We start from the raw sequence: 22,163 nt of genomic DNA, 5'->3' as shown, positions 1-22,163 counted from the left end.
TCAGCCAGTGATCCCAGTATGGCCAGGCAGTTCTGAATTTTGTTCCTCCAGTCTGGCAAGCATGTTTTGGTGACTTTTTGGCTCAGAGGTGAAGATGTGGGCTGGGGAGGTGGGTACCAGTGTGATTGTGCCTACCCACAGGGATGTTAGTAAGCCATTTCTTCTTGACTCGTAAGAACTGACGTAACACAAGTGAAGCTAGCAGCCCTCGACTTGAACTGAAAAAAGGCACTACTTTTTCAAGACACTTGGCCTTGAATTAGCCATTAATTCTTTATCATTATCCATTAATGATTCTAAAAACCAAATAATTTAGCTTAGTGAGTTTATTATTATAGATCCTAAAAAGTGTAATTCTGCTGGGTGTTGGGGATGTCAGTTATCAGGAAGGGAACAATTCAGGATGAGGTGCATTGTGCTAAGTGAACCTATTTGCCCAAATACTCTCATGGCATAGCAGAGGAGCAATGAGAAGAAATGTGGTCCCGCCCCTGCATTCAAGGGGCTGAATAGTTCTCCGGAGGGTGTGTAGCAGCACAGGTAATTTACTGCTGGTAGCCATAAATGGTTTTCTTGAGGAACAAGTAGCTCCTGTGTTGGTTATTGCTCTGAGATGAGCTTGCAGACAAACTACCAGCTAGGTGAATGGTTTGGAGGATTTTCCTGCTGAAGACCAGCTTGGCTAAGTATGACTGTTGTCTACTTGCCTTTGCAGTGCTGTATGCACCAGTAGGAGGGAGCCTTAGAGCTGACCTGCTGCACTCCTACCTGATGGGACTGCCTTCACGTTCAGCTTTTCATACACCCAGAAGAGCACTATGTGTAACTTGGTGGCAAGAGTGACCTGCAGGGCATGCTTCTGCACTGTGAGTGGTGCCCAGCATTGTCCTCAGCCTCCGGGTAGCATTCTCTTCTTTTCAGTCTCAAGTGGGAAAGAAAATCAATAGACCTTGCAGAGGCCCTGGCGTCTCCTGCTATTAGGAAAGAAGAGACTTCTAAGCAGCCCGAGGAAAGACTAAGAACAAACAGGCTCAATTCTGAAAGCAAAATGGGTGCTGTGACCCAGGAGCATCCTAGGCTTAAAAACAGTCCTGAAAATGCTATAGAAGGAACCACATGTGCATGGCTCTTCCACTATATGAAGGAAAGTAATCCTTTGGTATTAGCAAAGATATGAAAATCTGATCCATTATTGGCATACTGACATGGATAACTGAGGAGCCAGCTGTGATGTCAAAACCTGCACTTACTGCTCATCATTTGTGGAGAGTCCCACACTAAGTCAACCCACAACTAAGGTTGCTCAACCAGACCTGAATCTGGGTTCTTGGAGGATAAAGCATGTTTTATAGCTGCTTCCTTTGTCACAAAGGCACATGTAATTTTAGCATTAGACATCAAACCTTGCTGGCTACTGAGGGAGGGTATAATATGTTCCCACAGTCACTTGTTAAACCAGCAGTGCACATTGGTACAAAAGTAACTATTTGTGCTTGTTTACTGCCTACAGCAATGGTTTTGCTTCCTTTATACTGTTTTCTTTATGCTAAACTTTTCTAGATCCTTGCACAGCTTTTGGGGGTCATCAGGTTAGAACTGCCCCATCTCCATCTATTCTCAGGTTACATACAAGCTGCACAGACTTGCAGACAAAAGTGCCATTGGTAAGTTGGTTCCTCACACCTCAGCACAACGGGATGGGTGACGGAGTGGGAAGCAGAGATAAGTGAGTCCTCCCCATGTTCACCTCTGTGTGTTCTAAATTTGCCCAACCACCCCAAATTACACTTAAAATTGAATTAAAAATTCATAGTTGGTGGAGACCTGAGCTGACTTTATGGTCACTGCCATCTAGCAGTAGTTATTTTTTAACCCAGTGAAGTGAAGGCTGGAGGGAGACTTATCCCTTTTTGTCTGCTTTCCCTACAGCGGATGAATGAGGAGGGGTTACAGCATGTACAGAAGGTGCCAGATATCTTTTGTGGCACATTTATTTTCTCTTCTTGAGGAATTCACAGATGAAGTAGATGGTGACTTGGCACTCAGAGTCATTCCACTCTCCTGTGCTGAGCATTTCCACACAGTCCTGGCTGCCAGTGGAGTCATGAGGCTCCCCGTCCTTCCAGTTACTGTAGTTCTGCAATGGGCTGCTGTCTGCGTACACAAACTGCCCTTCTTTTTCCATGTCGTTCATCCCAATGAAGGCTCGGAAGAGGCCGCTCGTGGAGATGTAGTCAGCAAGCAGGGCGTTGGTTGCCTCATCCTTAGGCATGGCAAGTGTTCCTCCTCTGTCCCTGCAGTGCATGAGGGCTTCTCTGTAATTCTTCTCTTCTTTGACGATGTAGTAGAATTTCTCATCTGTCTCCCTGATGCCTGCTATAACTAAAGGCAAAAAAAAAAATCATTCATGGCATTTCAGCAGCTATCAAAGGAACTTCAATTTGATGGTTTTTACACCAGAATTAATGAAAGAGAGAGAAGAAAAGTATTCCCACCACCGAATTTATGATGAACAATGAGGACATGACCAGAGACTACTAGTGGGAGTGACAAGCACCGTGCATGCACTAGGATGAGGGCTCTTCAGTCCTGACTGGCATTTGTCTCCTGTGACACTTCAGTACCAGACATCCTTAAAGTAAATTTTACCAAATCAAGGCATGCTAAATGGACAAATAGCAGTGTCTAACTCTGAATCACCCCTGTTGCTTTATTGACATCCCTGTCATTGCCATATTGCCATATTGCATGTTATAGATCGTGAAAGAGTGCCGTGGGATTGGAACACAGGGGTATGGATAGCTTCTGGGCCCTTTCCATGCAGAAGAAAGTCAATGTTACTGCTAAAATAAGCCATTTTAAATACAGATTGATATTCACAGCTGCTGTAGCCACCAAGGGGCATTGACTAGGAAGGAAACTGTGGCTGCTCAGCAGCTTTAAAAGGTAAATTTCTTAGGCAACACGTATCCTGTTGAATAAAGCAGTGCCAAGAAGCATTCCTGGCTAACTGGCAGTTGATCCTGCTGTTGGATTGCTGGACTGGAAATGGCCAGAGCTTTGGCCTGGGGCAAATAACACTTTCCCACACAACTCCAGAGTTACCGCAGGTGCAGTTTAGCAGAGGACCACTCCTGGTATGGCCATTCAGTTTTGTAGGATTTAGTAATATAGATGAGAGCTGTGCCAGTTGGCCATAGAACAGTTTCAGACACGTTTTAATTTACAGATATCAACTGAGGCCTAGAAGAGGTTGTGGAGCCTTCTCAAAATCTCTGCCATGCTGGGAAATGCTTTTTCTTCCTTTTAGTAGGGACATTTTTCACTGTTCCGCTGACAGCACTGCATGCAAATGTGACTTTTTATAACCCATGGTTTTAGGGTGCTGGTGTCTCCCTTATTACAGGACAATGACACTCACAGTGAGGGAAGGCATGAGGAGAGTACCATGAATGCAGCCCTTCTGCACAGCAGCAGCAAGATCAAGAGGTTCCTAGTGCTTTTCCTGGCTATTTGGACCAGGTCTGCACAAACTTTTTTCCTTTCATTGCCTGAGTGGCCACTGAGCCTGAGGGTGAGCAGGCTGACAGTGCAGAGGCAGTTAGCAAGTGGTGCCTGGTTCTTTTTGTGATTCTTTCAGTTGTGCTATTGATCATTGCTGTATTGTATTTGCTTTTATTCATCAGCTGCTTGTATCCTTACAGGTGCAAGACTGCCTACTTTCTGTATGTTACTGCATTGCATCGCACAGTGAGCCCTCTGTCTTTGCCTGGATTCTGCCACAGAACAGTGGTAGAAGAATAGCAGTGACAAAAGTTATGAGAGCCAAATAAATCACAGCAAATACACAACATAACAACCCTTACCATTCTTTACAAACTTGATGGATGTGTTAAGCCGAGCAACGTTGATATTCAGTTGTCCAACAACTCTGCGGTATCTTCCACAGTCACAGACCGTGCCTGATGCAATGCAAAGGACAGAGGATTTATCTGTTCAGAAATACTTGTGTGTGTATACGTGTGTGTGTAGGGTCAGCCACAGCCCGCCTTCAAACCTTCTGGAGCCTTTTAAACATGGGGATGGAACAGTTTGCCATCTTCCTTCCACCCATATCAGTATAGGATTTACACATCTCCTGCCCCTCTCATCATCAATTCCATCTGGCTACTGAGAACTGGCTTGAAGTGTTGATCACACGATGTCACATCTGAATGCTGAAGGTGTCCTTTGGCACCTCTGTATCCATAAACAGCACTGATTCCCTAGACTTCTGACAGAAACAGCATCACTGTTTTCTCAATGAAAGAGTATTGTGTGGTGCTGGAAATACCTCAGTGGAAGGACCATGATACTGGACTGCTACATACAGTTGTGGTACAGCAGAAAAAGTTGATACCAACTCAAATAATCAGCCTGTCAAGCACTGAAGTCTCAGTTATATTTTCTGTTGGTAAACTGAATTTTGGCTTAGTGTAGGTTTTGTTTATTCCTCTCTTATTGTCAGGAAGAAAACAATTTGCTGATGGTTTCCCATAAAGAGCCAGACTGATGCTGCCTATGAAATGTCTTATAAATGAACACATCTGAACATTCAAGGTGGGAAAACATTCAAGGTTACTAGGACAGAGAAGAACCTTCTGGGTCATCAAATCCAAATTCTCTGGTAAGCAAATGTATTGCTTACAGGAGATCTGACAACAGATTGTGCTCTGTCTACAATCACATATATTTTTGTCCTTGTGATCCGATTAGGAAACTATTAAAGGACTTCATTCCTTTGGTATTCCAAAACTTTATTCTAGTTTCCAGTATAAAACTATTCCTGGCCTGTTTACATATTAGTTTTTATCTTATCAACCATTCTTTATTATTTTAGCTAACTTCTCCCTGTGTTGTGAATGTTTTTATATTCATAGCCATCAGTCATGTCCCTGCCCAATCCTCATTTTGCTAAACATAACTTTTTCAGCCTTTTGCTGTTTGTTTCACCCATTCTCAAGTTTTTCCAGACAAACCAACCCCAAAAACAGAGACCCAGAAAACTCAACCATTCTTCAGAGAAGGATGAACAGCATACCTGCTTTTCCCTTTTTTCCAGACACCCCTACTAAGCCTTTGGCTCCTTTGTCACCTGAATAAAAAGGAAAATACATTTTCAGATCTCAGACAGTACATATGTCAGGGGAGTGTGTTTGAGAACCCTGTTTAATAATATATTAGTGGTGTGCTTCTGACAGGAAGCCCCTATGTACTGTACTGGCAGATGTACCGTACTGCTAGATGTACCGTACTGGTAGATGTACTGTACTGGCAGATGTGCCAAGTCAAACAAGCCATGATTAATTCTGGTGAATGAAAATAAGGAGGACTCTTTAATAGCTAACTCACTGATAACACAGACATCTTGAGTGCTGCTGGTTCCTGGTACTGCTTTAAATATAAACTGCCCAGTGATCCCAAGAGGCTGAAAGCACTCAGAAAACCTCAGGGAGGTGAGACCTGGCCTCTCTCATTGCCTTGCAGGACACAGCCCTTTCCTGGGGTCGGTAGCTTCATGTCAGAACGAAGGACCATATGGGGCTTATGGTCGCTAAGCCACCGAATTCATGTGTGCAGCAGATTATGTTTGCAGGCAGCAATTAGCACCTGCATGAAGTGAGGTCAGTAAGGAACAGTGTTTCATTTCAGGTGTAGTTCGTGGAAACAGGATTTATTTTCCTCCAGCTGCCTTCCCCTTGTACTGTGATTCACAAGAATGATTGTTATAAAATGAAATTGCTTCTCCAAATGCTATGCTAATAAAGGCAGGTGACCAGCATGTTTGTTTTTTTCTTTTTTAAGTAATGTCAGCTGTGATTTGACAGCTGTCAAAACTCTTGGCTGTCTGGATCAAGAGCAGATTGACTATATCCAAAATTAGTGTCAGCTCTTCTTTTAAAAATTAAAACCTTCAGAGGCCAAATAATGTTAATACTTGCTCTACCTCGTTGATAGCCATGTTTTCATGCGCTTTTTCTTTTATACGGTTGTATTATAGTTATTATTTTTAAACAGAAATCAGGAGCTGGCTGGCATTTTAATTAACATAGCTTTACAGCCTGCACACTAATATACTGAAATTTCAGGGTTGCTTCCTTAAGAAGTTGAACGTTTAATGGTCAGTCTAAACAGTGACTTAGTGGCCTTTGCTTCTGCAAATAAAAAAAGGAAAAGAGAAAAAAATCCACCTAGAAGGGGGCAATACATTATACAGTCAGGTTGACAGTTTGATTTAAAGGCTGAGAGCATTGGTTTACTTTCAGATAAACAATTTTTGGATTCTTAAATTCTAGTCTCCTTTGGTGCTTGGAGACATCTTAGGAGATAGCTATCTGCGTCTTCAGTTGTCTAGGTACTTTTGAAAATTAATCCCTCAGGCCAAATTCTTTTGTTCTTCTCTGATAGTGCGGCTGGCTAGGGGCCATGAAGGGTTTATTAAAAAGCATTGGTTTGAGAAGCTCCCAGGAGAGCTTGTTCCACCCACTCACCCGCCTGTCTGGGCTGATGCTTTGGTTTAGAGACCACAGAGTTCCCCTTAGGATAGTGGATCCCTGCTGAGCTTTTGAGGCAGGTCTCCTCGTGGCAGAAGCAATATTTCTTCTTAAGTAGCTCTAAAAGAAAAGCCTGAGACTCTTTCCAGGCCAATAATTTCATGAAATGATTTTCCAAGTAGATTTGGAGTCTGCCTTGATTTGCAAGGAGTGGTTGTCCTGCGTTATGTAAGTGCTCTCTTAAAACTTTAAAAATCCTCCCCTTACCTGGCTGTCTTGGGCATCACTTGGTGACACCTCGCACACCAATGTGGATCACCAGGTGTGGCCTCCTGAGCACCAGCAGAGTATTGACTCAGGCCCTTCAGCATCTAAAGCAGAGGCACTGGTTTGGCTATCTCTTTCCAAGATCTCAGAAGATCTTGCTACTTCCTTCACAAGGGCCAGATTTTATCTCTTTCTCTTTTATCATCTCAAAGGACTGTTTTTTTAACTCACATAGCAAATTATTTTTAGCCATGTCAGTGATACATTGCACACAGGAAATAAAACTATTTCAGTTAGCTCTCATCACTGATCTTTATGCACAGTTTTCTCTGGAGATCACTGGTCACAGCAGGTATTTAATATACCTCCATACCTGGAACTCACACAAAACACGTATTTACCTTGAGGGAAAAAACAAAACAAAACAAAACAAAACAAAAAAGTTCCCAGACCAGGACTTACCCTTTCCACCAATAGGACCAATTTTCCCAAGCATTCCCTGGTCACCAACATCCCCCACAGTTCCTTTGTTTCCTGAGAGAAGAAATAGGATGAAAAAGGTATGGATGGCTTCTGTCCTTTCTTCCCCAAGACGCTAGCCCTTTACTGCTGCTGTTTTCCCCAAGTGTGGCCCATCCAAATGTAAGGCATGGACACAAGTGTGCTCATGAGTATACACATGAACAGATTACAAGCTTTACAGTTTAACTTTTATTTAGAAAGTTTTATAAATGAAGCTTGCTTGAACCAGCCTGGGATGCTGAGGTGTTTCTGTGAGCTGCAGGGTTACAGGTAGCTCCTCTCTTCTGTCAGGGAACAGCAAAGTGACTCCAATGCCAGAAACCAGCCTTTAAACAAGGCCCACAGTGGCTCCCTGCAGGCAGCACAGGTTCAGATCGTTGCTACTGTGGGATACCTGCAGGGCACTGCAAGGCACCTTAGCAAAATTGCCTGTTCAGCTGCTCACAAACATCATATTTTTGTACAGAAAATACAAGCTAAAACTCCTAGTGATTATTGATTTAACTTCACAGCCAACCTAGGCCATCAGCATTTTGACCTCTGTTGATTTTTTCTCTACCCCAGACAAAAGCCTTGGGTTTGTTTGGGAGGTGAAGTACTCAGGCTTTGCTGGGAATCCTCTATCGAAGCAGGATTGCAAATAGGGAACTACTGTTTGTGCTGTGTGTGTTTTCTCAGTCGTTGGAGCACCGAAATAATGGGTGCCTTTTTGACTGATTGATAGTTTAAGTTCTAATTTCTAGAAGTCTCACTTTGCACACTGAAGTTAACATCACTAAGTCACTTCTTAATTGGTTTGTTACCTGGTCTGCTTGAATCTTACCCGATCTTTTTTAAGGTAAGAAGCAAAGCCATATGAGTTCATTTAAAAATGAAGAAGGTTTTCATTATAACAGTAATAACAGGATGTTTGTAAAGATTCTATAAAGCTAGACACTTTTCTGATTAAACTTAAAATATTAGACCACTGTCAAGGAAGAAAGAACACGGATTGCATTATCATTAAACTTTAATGATACATTAAGCTTTTGAGTTAGGGTATGCAAACAAGGCTGACGCTATCACGTCTGGAGCCTCAGAGTGCTCTGCTGAGCTCGCTGTGAAGGTGTGGGACATGTTTAATATGAGTCCTGACACTCCTTTGGCTTCTCGTTCTCAGCCCTGGTGCTGCTTGCTCAGAGGAACTTTGTTTCTCAGTTTGGTTTTCTGCAGAATGGGGACAGCTGAGACTGAATTTTGTTGAGCATCCTGATGTATTGCCAGGAAGTAACTCTCAAAATTCAGTTACACCTAAAGGATAATTTCAGTAAGAGAACAGTAATCCTTCTGGTTGTACGTATGATTTAGGTCGTTTTCAGTCTTCTGTACCACACTTATGGTTGTCACTTGGGAGATCATCTGTAAAAGTGCTGATTTATTACATGAAATTTGCTTTGGATTTATTGCCAGGTGTAGCTTCAGTATCTATTGGCATGAATTGCACCAAACTCTCAGAGCATTGTTAGGTTCCCTGATTAATATTTGACAGGCATTGTGAAATCCACTGGGGTGAGAGGAATGAAAAGCATTAAACAACACTGATCATATGCACCAGTACAGTTTTGTATGTTGATAGTCATATACCAGTAATAGCCAACAAACCAACATAAATACCTTTAGGTCCTTTTGGTCCAACTTTTCCTTGTTTGCCCACTTCTCCTCTATCTCCTTTTTCACCTTCATCTCCTTCCAGAAACATAAAATAAACCATCATGGGACATTTAACTCAGTGCAGTAAGAACAGGTATACATTCTCAGAAAGTAAAGTTCACTGTCAATTTTTTTTCTACTTACTTCTTTTTATTTCACATTGAGGGCACAGTAGCCATGGGATAAATTTCCAAAGAAGAGCCGATGAATCTGACCATTAGGAAAAGCTAAAAATTTTCCCTTTGGGGGAATCTGTTCCAACATAAGGATTATACACCAACTCTAATTCTTATCCTTTAAGTGCTATTAGTTATAAACCAGATAAATAAATGAATTGAATTTATTCAATAGATAAATATTGAAAAACCTGAGCACACCAGGGAGAAATGCCAAGGGAGACAATGGAATTTATTAATTGTTCCTAGTGACTCTGAGTTCAAGGTATGCAAATGTTATAGAAACAAGAGGATTATAAATGTGTTGCAATAGATCTTAGCATAGACATTAGCACTTAGTGTGGCAGAAGTCTTGCCTTCAGTTTTTGACAGGTGGCATGTGTTAACATAGCAAATGTCTTCTGCAATTACTCCAATACTTCATTTTGAATTAGTCATTCCCAGAGTATCTAGAGGAAGTAAATTCATTGCATTCATTAGAGTAGTGCAGAGATTTCCCCAAATGAGACCAAGGTCCTATTACACAGGTTACTGCCCATAAGTATAGTAAGAGACAGCCTCTTACTGAGCAGCTTGCTGTTTGAAAGAGCAAGACAGTGATTAGTAATGGGAAAGAAGTGTTATCTCTTTCCTCAAGAAAGAAGTTGCACAGAATTTCATTTGAGATTATGCAGCAAAACAGAAAACCAGAGGTACAACAGATTATTTTATCTTCTATTTCTTAATTTTGACCTGAGGAGATCTTTCCTTTTTTTTTTTTTTTTTACAACTGTTGGGGGGACACCTGCACCCTCCTGCAGCAAAAGACCAGCACTGAATACAGACAGCCTTCCAAAATTCCTCGCCTGTTCCCTACCATTGTCCCATTGTCTGCAAGACAAGAAGAAGGACAGAGAGAAGGACAGAAGAACAGCATTACATGACAAGACCGGTAACCCATCTCACCAAGGATGGTGTCTCCAGCCCTGGCAGAAAGTGTTCAGGGTGTGCTGAGGGTGACTGCTCCCCGTGAGCAATGGTTGGAGGGCTCACCTGACCCAAGGACCGCATCCAGGCAACTTGTGAGAGCCACTTCTTATTCTACTATGCATGGATTAGTCTCGAGCCTTTTAAACGCAGTTAGATTTTTGGTTCCTACAATATCCTGTAGCAAAGAGGTCAATGATTTAATGTGCTGGGAAGTAGCTTCCCATGGTTGCTTTCAGATTGACTGTTTCTTTGTGTGTCCTCACTGTTTTGTGAAAAAAGCTACCCACTCATTATTTACCTCCTTCTACTTATAGCCAAGACATAGCATATCATGGGGTGTCTCATGGGGTGATGAGAGATGAGAAATGGGGCACATTAACTGCAGCATACAAAATGTAGCAGGGGGTCCTCTGGCATGCGAGTGTGTGCCACAAAATCTGTAGTGCTGGGGCTCCCTTGTGAGGGGCAAACTCACCCCATCAGTCAGGATACTCTTGGGGATGGTCATCAGTGATCCAAACTGAGAATGATAAAGCGCTGAAATTCAGTCTGAGTTGGAGGGAAGAAGCATTTGTTAGAGGGAGAGACAAACAAAAACCTGACGTGTGCTGGTTCACTCAGGCACTTTGTTTTTAATTCCAGCTGCCTCTGGACAAAATAGGAAAGGAAAAGACTGTAACCAGTCAGAAGTAGAAGTTTTAAACATCTTTTTATTCTCACTGGTTCTTCAAAGTTACTTGATAAGTCAGTATGTATTTCCAAAAGCCAAGCTTCTTAAAATCCTGATAAAACTTTGGGTCTTAGCCTCAAGCTGATAGAAGGATACCTGCTTGTACTGGGTACTTGTCTGGGGGTCATCAGACAGCAGAGCCAGAGAATTTGCAGTTTAATTTTGCTGTTGACCTCAGTGCTAACATCATTTACGACTGAGAAATGAAACAATTGTCCTTTCTAAACCCACCTGTGAAACTCTTCAGAAAACTGTAAGAATCACTTCGCAGTAGGGCAGAAATTCAGAAAAGATTCCCAGAGGTTGGCAAAGAGCTTGTAAAATGAAATTCAAGGAAAAGGTTAAGAGCTGATGTGTTCACGGTCTGCAAACCCATGCAGGAGAGGAAATGTGTGATAACAGAAAGGAATCAGGGTGCGATTAAAAGTCTGGAAAAGCTGTATGAGTTCTGACTAGAAATGTAACATGGGGTTATTTAACAAATGGGCCACACTGTCCAGCAGGGAAGGGAGACTTAAGAGCCTTTTCACTTCCAGCCTTTACCAGTGCAATGAATTTCCATGTGCAAGAGATGCTGTAATGCTGGGTTTGTTGTAGAAACAGCTGAGGGAGTTTCTTTGGGCTGTGAGCATGCAGGAGAGCAGATGAGATTCCTGCTGACCTTCCTACCCAGGGGACTACTTGTCACCCTCACCATCCAGTCACCTTCTCTGTGTCTTGTGGACCGCTCTGTTGGGTTAAGGCTCTAGCGAGGCTGCTGTTCTCAAAGCATTGCTTAGGCACTTAATCTTAGAAATAGAATCCTGGAAAGAAAGTCAATATACCAGCAGAGAAGCTGTGATTACTCCCCAGAGGTATTTTCTTCCAATCTCAGTTACAACGTTTAGAGCTACTAAAAGATGCAGTGGGTTTTTCTGAGACTTTGGACAGGTGGGGCTGCCAGAGATGAAGCTAGTGTATGGGGCATTAGACTCATGGCTCAGAGCCGACAGGTGAAAGGAGTAAAAGGTATGGGAAAGTTTGATCTGGAGATTTTGAGGAATTAGGAGGTGTCTCAAATTTATTGCTAACATCTCCTGTATAGTCCCAGTTATTGCTCAAACCATCTAAAAACCTAAAGGACAGGGAAGGAAGATCTATCACCTATTTCATCTTGGCATAAAGCAGCCTACCTTTTCCTGCCTTAGTTCCATTACCTGGGAAAATAAGAATAATGCTAATTTGCCTGTCTGCAAGAGGAGAAGGGAAATCCTGATTTTCTCCCAGTATCACATCTGAGAATGGATAGGCAAAGCAAGGGTAGAAGCCAACAGCATTAATTAGTTGTACCCTTTCATTGTTAATGTAATACTGGATTGATCCCAGTGCTTGGAAAAATGGTGTTATAATTATAAATCCATTGTGCCTGCCTTTAGCTGTTGCGTGCAGTGATCATAAATTTTGGCAAGCAATGTGAACTCTTGAGTTATGCTCCCCCCTCGTGGTGTTACCGTGATTTGCAACGAGGTAGGAGGGAGTGTGAAAGTTTGTTTTGGACAGGAGATGAGTTGGCTTTCTGTCTACTTTATAATAAGGATCTCTCCTTTTCTTCTGGGACCTCATATAGATGGGGCATCCCCGCGTACCAGCCACTTATTTTGTGGTCTGACAGAAAGGGAAATCTAACTTCTGGCTGTGCTCTAGAGTGAGTTTTTGATTTTTTGTACCACTGTGCTTTATGCTACATGAATTTTCTTACAGAAATAAATAAAATATGATCCTGACCTCATATGCCTGATATGGTTGTGGATGAAGCACTGGAAGCCAGTAGCTGAAGCATAGCCATTTCTCTACCTGTTCATATTCCTGCAAGCTGATTCACTTCTTCTGAGTGACAGATTTAAATTATCAGAATATTTAAGTTAATACATGAAACAATAAGTTGCTAGACTCTTCCAGCTTGGGACTGTGCAAGACAGAACAAAAGAGGAAATGATAAGCAGTAAATGGCTTCTGCAGCCATTAGAAAACTGTAACTGTAATTGAGCGAGAGAAAACCCAGTCCTTTCTTCTCCTATAAACAAGCTCAGTGAAATGCTGAAGGTCTAATAATCAGCAGGATTTTTAGGCAGTTGAAAGGATCTCTGCCTCTTTAGAAGTTTCACTGAACAATGCAATGTTGAGAGGTTACATTTGGTAAGAATGCAATTAGCAAGAATTTACTGACCTTCGGGTGATTTATATTTCCTTCCTCAGCCTTTTGTTGGCAGTTTATTTGGTTTGTATTCATGAGCGGAGGAAGTTTTCAGGTTAAATTGTTCACATATGTTTAGTGGCTCCCCAAGCCTCGCGATCGGGGGCTGACCCCGGATCTTGGAGAATCACACTGTAATCCCCAGGGATTACAGAGGCCACGCTTATCTGGAGATGCAGCCCTAATCTGGGCGAGAGCAAATCTGCAGGCTGTGTGGGGTCTAAAGCTGGGAGGGGGCTTCTAACAGGCATGTTTTTCTCCAGGAACACTTAGTAACAAGCCTCTTCACTCACAGCTCTGATGAGACACCCTGGCTCCATGCAGGGTTTTACTCAGACATGTCTCCAGGTGTTCTGACAAGCCGTGGCCTCAGGTCAGCTGCAATTCCTGTCTCCTGACCAAAAATACTCCATAAATGTTAATGTTTCTTAAGCCTCTCCTTTACAGTGAATCAATTAAATGCTTCCTCTGAAGAAAAAGAAGGACAAAGCCTATTCTCAGTAGATCCCTCCCAACAGTCCCAGGTTCAGCTCCCTGAGCCTGCAGGCTCAGCATGCATCACAGCCCCGGGTACCTTCCTCCACGATCCCTGGGCATGCCCCCCATTTCAGCTGATAAAAACTCTGCCTTTGGTGGGCTAAAGCACAGTTCTTCTCCTACATCAGATAGTCTGAACAGAAAAAAGGACATACCATGTACTGCAGCCTACTGACGCTGAGCTGAGCCTTTGCAGCACTTGGATGCGTACTCTCTCTGTTGAGAGGTTTGGTCACCAGAGGGAGTCGCAGACTCCAAGAAACAAATAAATAAATAACCAACACCAAAACATTTTGTCTTTCCATTGTACAAGCATGTCACAGTTACGTCAATGGAAAGACTGAAGATTACCTCTAATTTCACTTTCGTTGTCTTTTAGACACTTAGCAAATTTCCCGTAGCTGAGGGGGTTCTTGTTTCCAAGCTGCATGCGATTAGTGAGGACATGATTTCTTGTCCTGCCCTGGAGTAAAATGATATAATCTGGCTGGAATCGATCTGACGTGATGTGCCCTTCCCTGTCTTTCCTCCTCCTGTCTGACCTCAGCACTGACTTGTGTACTTCTGTCCCAATTTGGGTGATTTTGAGCACTCTTCTGACCCTGTGTTTAATGAATTATTGGAATGAAGAGGGAAATACCAATAAGGCAAATAAAAGTGCACATTTTTAATAAGCTGGAGGACTCTGATGAATATACAGCTGAGCCAGTGCAAGGTGAAGGTAGGACCGTGCAGTCTGAATGGTGGAAGAAAAAGATATTGGGCCTCCCCTTTTGGAGAAAAAAACCGACAGATCAGTCCAGCTGTAGTGTGTAACTTCACCCATAGCCTCTCTTCCAAGTGCCCTGCAGGGAACATGCAAGGCTCCACAGGTTGCATTATGAAAATAGAAGTGTTTTGCTCACAATTTCTTGGGTACTCTTCTCTTTACCCAGCTCCAAGTTAGACAGCAGGGGCCCAGTCACCTTCCCTGGTGAAATGGAATGCATCCTCAGGAATAAATTGGATTATCTGCTCACTTTTCTGCTTTCCACTTATAAGGAGATATTGACTTCACTAGAAATACCCACTTCTACTGCATTGCATGAGCCACACTCAGACCCTCACTAGGTTCTGTGAAGCTCCACTTATCTGGATTACTTGAAAGTGTGGGCCTTTGTGCACGGATGGGACATATATTGTGTCTTTGATAACACAGAAATAATTTAAATTGTTTCTGATTCATCTTTCACTAGATCTGTCCCAATTTAAGCTTCTCCACTTGATCCCCTGCCATTATGATATGATCTCAAAGACCCATGTGTTACGGTGGTTTGGGTGAGGAATCAAACCAACATGGGTAAGAAATACAGACCCGGTATCTTCTGAATTTGTATTTAAGTGCCCACATGCATGCTTTATAACTCAGGCTGATAAACATCAGAAACTTAACATGTGCTAAAATACATGAAGGCTAAAATCCATGACAAAATAGAATTATGTGTTGATTATAAAGGGCTCTTCAGATCAAACGTGAGGTGCTAAGAGGGAAGCTTAGTTGTAGGTTTGAACAGCCTATAGGATGTGGTAAGGCACTTTATATTTTCGGAAGAAAATGTGGATAGCAGCATATCTGGTTTCTGAGAGAGTTTTAGATTTTCCAGGAGTGGAATTGCGTAAGTGCGATTAAAGTTGAGAGATGGACAGCTATACTGGAGACCACAGTAAATGCTATTTTGAGGAGCCAGCCAAAGTCATAGAGTTTATAAACATCATTTGTCAGCAATAATAGTAAGGAAATGCTTTCCATCTGAATTGCTATGGGAAACTCCCAATACTCTTCAGATTTCATCTCATTCCAGTTTCTCAACCTGGGCCTGATTCAAGGCCTTTGAAGTTCCTGTGTCTGGATTTCAAAGGAAGTGATCTGGGACCTGATAGCAAGATAGCAAGACAGCAAGATCTGGATTCAATGCTCAGACACACTCCCCCAAATTCACATGAAATCAGCTCTAGCCTTGCTCTGCACTTCTGCAATGCCAGCCTTATTCTTCTCCCCCTGCTCAAGCTTTTGTTAGGAGTTTAGTAGTCAAAGTTTTGGGCTCTCAGTTTATTTCTGCCCTCATGTTGTGGCTTATTGATTTACTCAGGCTGGAGCATGGATTGACAGCTGGTGCTTTTCCTTTCACAGTGTTTGCTGCTGCTTTCCCATAGTTTCTGGTTCCTCTCTCAGGCTCAGCATCCCCCAGCCTATTTCCAGGCTTGGAAGGGTTGAAAGTAAGCAATGGGGCCATAACTAATTTTGCTAGTCAAAGCACTTGGCTACCCTGGGAAATTCATTGCATTATTTATGCTAGATCTGGTTCTGTTTGTTCCCAAGAAGTTAATGGAGTACAGAATTTGGTCTTTACTGTCCTAATTAGCCAGCTGTGGATAAGCATTACCTAAACTAAATTTTCAGAGGTACTTCACCAAATCAACCCAGCTAAATCCAATTTCTTCTTAAATGTCTCATGTCAAACACCAAAAATCACTAGTTACAAATGCGGAACACATGTATTGGTCCAAAGCATGAATTTGCTTCTTTTCCAGTATTTCAATAAGGGTCACAGAAAACACTTCTCAGATTTCTATTTTTAACTTCTATACAAGCCAATTTGCCATGTACCTCAAAAGCTTTCTCAAGGAGCCAGGATAAGACAGCCATTGCACCAGGGTTCATTAAAAAATTCCCCTCTTTTTGAGAAGTGACCTGATCATTGCATAGAAAGGGAGACTGGGAGAGAAGGGCCAGCTTTTTTTTTTTTTTTTTTCTCTTATATATATTATATATATTCAAAATTTCTTTGCATAATTCTTTAAAAATAGACCTCAACATTCATTTTCTTGCATCAGGCATGGAAAAGCAGCAGATAGATGGAGGGGACTGCAGAGAGCCTGGTTTGGATCGCAAATAACCACCAGGGGTCAGGCTGAAACCCTTATTCATTTCTAAATGCTGAACAGTTTAACTCAGGCAGACGCTTATCATAGCAACTGAAAGTGCAAAAGACTTACAGGATGTCTGCTGTCTTTCTGCTGTTCCTATGAGATTGTGTCCTTCCAGAGTATTTTCTAGCTCTTTGTGTTTTGTGGTTCTGCTGACACACTTTGGGAGACTGCTGGGTCTGTCACAACTGGTTCGAAGACTTTCCTGGTGATCAGCCTGGAATTACCCTTTCTTTTCATCCCATCACTCATATCATACCTCTCTTGTGACCTCTCAGGTCAGAGCATAAACAAGGCTATATTTTTGAAGGGGAAGAGCTTGGCTTACACAAATTATCTGGAAAAGTTACAAGTGGCTGGTACAAGCAGTGACACCGATGACTCTTTCTGAACAGGTGATCTTTGGGATGAACATGCAGGAAGGTCAAGTGCTTGCTCCTGTATTAACTACGAATGCCTAAATGATGAAGTGAGTACTGCAGCCTTCAACAGTGCAAGAATGTAAGGGTGATAAGGGCTGAATCTCTCCAAACATCCTCTCTCCTCCCTTAGCCTCCTCTCCATGGTGTTGTGTGATGGGAAGAGCAGCATTACTGCTGTGTGGTACCAAGGCTGATCCCACTTGCGGCCCACACAGTGGATTTAGCCCACAGGACAGTTTGTGCCACCACAGCTTTGCAAAACTATTTAATACCTTTGAATTCCTTGCACATGTAGGTGCTTGGTCCCATAAGATCCTCAAGGTATCCCATTAATGTCTGGATGGAGGGATGAAGTTGCCACAACAGGAATCTGGCTTGTGCTGGTGGAAGATGCTGGCCACTGTACTGTGGGAGCCCAGCACCTCTGACCTCTGACTTGTGACACCACCATAGCTGTGTCACCACTGAGCAAATGGGAGGTGAGGGGGAGGAACTTGTGCAGTGTGGGTCAAAACCTATATCTGGGAGAATGTTTGACAAAAGGGCACAACAAATGTAGCACAGAAAATAAACCTTACAGCAATGGAAGTCTGAGCCTTGTCCATTGTCAGGGTTAAAGTCTGGGCAGCAGTGTTGCCTGTAGCTGTTGTGTGGTCCTAGGCTGGGGACCATGTGCTCTGAGTCTTTAGACACAAGATGGATAGAGGAAAACTGGCAGCAGGACAGACTGGCTTCTGCCATATTAGGCCAGCAAGCTTCATCACTAACTGCAAGAGATGCCTGAGGAGTAGCAGAGTAGTTCACACACCCAGCCAGCTCTGTCTTTAGTTGCCCAGCTCTTCAGCTTATAACTGCCCTGGATGAGCTCAGATCTGGTAGGACCTGAAATCAGGCTATAGGATCGTATCATGTAAACTGCAAAACGTATTTGATGACCTGCAACGGATTTGAGCCAGTAACTTGGAGCTCATTTACACTCCTTTTACCAATCATGGATCTTGGCTATGGTAATCTAATTTTACAGTAGTAGTGAGGACCCTGCCAACACGTTTGGCTTCTCCATTGCAGCATCAGCCAGGGGGCAGTAGGACTGGAAATGTATATATACTGACTTTCTCAGTACCGCACTTGCAAAGAATCATGATATCTAACCTTTAAGTGCTCCCTGTCCCAGATAGACCACAGAAACCACCTGGAGTCCCAACTACTCTCACATTGTCACAAGACCACCTCATTAGCCTCATGACTTGTTAAACACAATTCTGTCAAACTTTGTTCTCCAGCCTGCCATTATTCATGTACTAACTAAACAAACTCCCACTAGCTCCCCTGGGAATCATTACATCTCTCTACATTTATGCTGTGGCAGCAAAAGTTTAAGCTTGGTTTGTAATCATAAAGAAATTAATTTGCTGATTAAAAATGGTCCTTTAAGCAATATGCATTTGAATAATCCATCATAAAAACAAATGAGTCTGGAGCAATGCTTTAGACTTGATAATCTTTTTTCTGCTTAAAATTTAAATCAGTTGCAATTTTTTTTCCTCTCAATCCGTAGCCTATAGAAAAACACAATGAATTACTAAAAAAGAAAGCAATAGTTTGAACTGCAGTAGCCATGGTGTGGAATATAGATTTTAGATCTCTCATTGCAAGATAGATTTGTATGTCATGGTCCTAATTTTTGGCTGAGGTACCCTCCAGGCAATTCCATCGACATTAGTTATGTTACCCAAAAAGTAAGTTAATGCAGAAAATTTGGTTTCAGATATTTGCAAAGAATTTTGAAGACAAAAGAACTGCACATGCCAGAGCTGATCTAATTCTTGTTGAGGTCTGCAGTGAAGGTGGTGTTTAATTCAACAGGAGCTTCTGTATCAGGTCTGATGAATGCAGCAGAGCTCTGTTTACAGGTAAGCATTTGGAAATGATGTCAATACAATCATTTTAAATATTACATTTCTCTCTCTACCTATATGCAAAGTGAGCCATCAACAGTTCAAAATAGGTGCTTACTTTCAGACAAAGTTCCTCAATTTATGGCTGCTACCTGTACCGGCTATGTGATGAATACAAGAAGTAAGAGAAGATTTATATGGCTGCAGAAAGGTGCAAAAGGACAACTTTAATTTATATGAGAATATGCAAGACAATTCCTGAAACTAAAGTAAAGCAAATTCAAATCTCCTTGCTTCATCACTTTCCCCCACTACAGTTTCACTTTTCTAGACATTTGTACGGTCTGCAGTAATTTAGATCTTTCATCCCCAGCCTGTGGCACAAGCGTTCCACATCTATTTTAAAAAATCAGCCTTTATCAGTACTGGTCTCAGCATTAGTAACCTCATATTCCTCACCTTTTGGTCCAGGTAAAATTGTGTGTGTCGAGCAGATATCTGTTGTAGGTCGATTGTCAACATCAAAACCAAAAATCTGAACTTGGAAGATGAAAAGCACTACTAGGGTCCCGCATTTCCTTAGCTGTTGTTCTTTCTTGCAGCTCATCCTTGTAGCTTCTCAGGAAATGCCTTTCGTTGTTACAGTCTTAACAAATGCAGCTGATTCAAAAATAAATGCTCCGCTAACTGAAGCAGTGCAAAGATTGGGAGCTACATGCACGAACAGCTAAATAAAGTGAAGAAAGGAGTTTGACGATGCTGTAGTTATTTCTGTCCTGCACATTATCCAGGATATTTATTTAACACTGACAGCTGTTTATTCCAATTTATCTCTTATCTGTGAGATGTTTAGCTGCTTTTGCCATGGAAAATTTCTTCAATATATGGGGATAATCTCTTTTGTCATTCTTTTTTTTTTTTTTTTTTTTTTTTTTTTTTTTTTTTTTCTCCTTTCCCTGCTGATTCTTCATGCCCAGCTTTTCACTTACTCAAGAGACAAAAGACTGCGGTATTGTATCCAAGTGAGTACTAATTAGTTATAGGATACTTGTGGCTGGTTCTGTTCTGGAAGAGTAACTCAGACTCCTTGTAATGTGTAGAGACTACCATAAGAGCTTTTCTCCAAGGAGACCTTTTGTGACAAGAGACTAGCTGCCAGTCTGTTGTGGGTGGAAGTCACTGGTGTGATTTCCTTTTGGATGCCATCTACCGAAAGCCCCCATAGTGGAGGATGAAAAGTTGATTTTACCAATGGTTGCTTGAGCCAGAAACCCACAAATGATGGTTTTATGCTTACAGATTTTTCCACAATGGTTGCTCCAAGCCCAAATTACTTTAGTAGGCACAGCACAGAAGGACAAACTTCAGGATTAAAGCCAAAGTAGCACGAGGTTAAATGACTGCAGAACATCCTTTCATACCACTTTTTTCCTCTACTTTCTAGCACACAGAGACAATATATCAGGACAGTGATATAGCACAGGCCCCAAGGTAGCATGCAGCACCGCTATACATCCTCTTGGAAGGAACTGTGACAGCTATCCATCCATATGCTTTTTCCATTCCTAGAAAAACCTCCGGCTTTCTCTTACGGAGAACACAGTAACCAGGGACAGCAGATTATTCTAGGAAGCCTGGCAGTAAAGAGAGGGGAGATGGGTATTTATAATCTTTCCAGGAATTTCACTAACTTCTGATTTCTTACACAACAAAGGAGACAGCTACTCAAAAAGCTGAGCAACTCTGTTGAACCACCTATTGAGTGAGGGCACATTTGCTTTCTATTTTCAAAAAATATGTTTCCTATAATAATAGCTTTTGAGGTGCTCTCCTTGTTATTTAAGAGTATCAGTTCCTTAGCATCACAATGTTTTAGTCTTCCAGTAGACAGAAAAAGTAGCAGCAGGGATGTAAAAGCGGATACCTTTTCTTAAAGGTATTGCAGAAAGGCTTTGATTTCAAGCTTTCATGTGGGATAAACTGTTGGCCAAAGCCCCAAGAGGGGTCAAGAGACTCCTCTCCCTCTTTCTTTCTAGCCTGGTCACAGACTGTCCCATTTTTCAAAACACTGTTCTTTTTTGTTAAACTGTATGCAGTACTTTTCAGAAATAAACAGTGGTTTCAGTGCTAAAGAATGTTATCTAACTAACACCTTCAAATGTGGCCTTGATAACAGATACACCACAGCTAGAGGGGGAGGAAAGCGAAAGCTGGGATTAGAGATGGATACAGTTGTACCAGGAATAAACTTGTTCCTCTGTGATTTGCGTTGGGCACTGTGCCTCCGACTTGTACACTGTAAATCTGTTTTATTTATCTTTTTCTTCCCTTCACTTTCCATTTTGTGAGCAGAAGGTCAATGTAAGAGCAAGAATAGAGAGCGTAGGAGTGGGAAGTTAGTGTACTTAGCTTTGGAGGAGGCATTTGGGGAAATGTTGCCAAAGTGACGTGAATGATGCTATCTGCTCCAATATAGTCAGAGACTTGCAGTGAGTTCTTTGTTATTTATCAGTGATAAAAGGGGGTAAGTGTAAGTGAGACAGGAATCCATTTGTTTAACCAGTTAAGTTACTGACTGGGACAAAGCAGACAATATTTTTGAATACTGCTGTTACGATCATTTTCAAATGTTCTCATTCCACATTAGAAATGAAATCAAAACCCTACAATTTTTTTTCCTCCAATAAAAGTCACAAAACCCCTAAACACACAGTGAGAAACAGAGTTTAATATATCCAAGAGCTTGGTAATGACGCCACTTACTTAAAATGTAAGAGATCCAGATTCAAATGCTTTCTCTGCCTAACTCAAACCAGCGTTTGCAATGCAGCCTTAAGGTTATCTTGTTATTACAGGGCTTTTTGTTAATCAGTTACGTCTTCTTGTATGTTCGACCAGAAATCCCATCCTGGGGCTAGAAAATCTTCCTTAACAGGAAATCCATCACAACAGATATAGTAGAACAAAAATTTTGGGTTTTGGTGAATCAGTATTTATCAAACCAGGTTCATTGAAAAATCCTGAAGCAACTTCACTGCTGATGGAGATTTAATGAGGCACATTGCCTATTGTGCATGTTAATTCTTATTGAATCGGGCTTAGAGAAATGTCTGTAGGCAAGGGAGAAAAACAAGCTAAGCAGTGTTGTCCAGACATAAAAGACATAAAACAAACATTTCCTAAGACATGAATGTTCTACAAGGAAACCACCAGAAGACAC

General features: G+C 41.9%; 1 protein-coding gene and 1 long non-coding RNA gene across 2 annotated transcripts in view; one reads left to right on the top strand and one right to left on the bottom strand.

Moving 5' to 3' along the window:
- Nucleotides 1-1,957: 1,957 nt before the first annotated feature.
- Nucleotides 1,958-20,574, bottom strand: COLEC10 (collectin subfamily member 10). Its single transcript, XM_084511280.1, has 6 exons — nucleotides 19,403-20,574; nucleotides 8,976-9,047; nucleotides 7,263-7,334; nucleotides 5,081-5,134; nucleotides 3,867-3,962; nucleotides 1,958-2,382 (listed from the first exon to the last, which is right to left on the bottom strand). Exons 1-6 carry the CDS (start codon nucleotides 19,548-19,550, stop codon nucleotides 1,991-1,993), a joined length of 834 nt encoding a protein of 277 aa, XP_084367406.1. The 5' UTR covers nucleotides 19,551-20,574; the 3' UTR covers nucleotides 1,958-1,990.
- The window catches only part of LOC311432817, a 28,717-nt gene continuing 15,610 nt past the window's right edge, over nucleotides 9,057-22,163 (top strand). The window contains exon 1 of the long non-coding RNA XR_014690356.1: nucleotides 9,057-18,958. This is a non-coding gene — a long non-coding RNA (uncharacterized lncRNA). The remainder of the gene's footprint in view (nucleotides 18,959-22,163) is intronic.

This window comes from Aythya ferina (genome assembly GCF_964211825.1).
Source record: "Aythya ferina genome assembly, chromosome: 2".
Lineage (NCBI taxonomy): Eukaryota > Metazoa > Chordata > Aves > Anseriformes > Anatidae > Aythya > Aythya ferina.
This window is presented reverse-complemented; position numbering and strand designations above follow the sequence as displayed.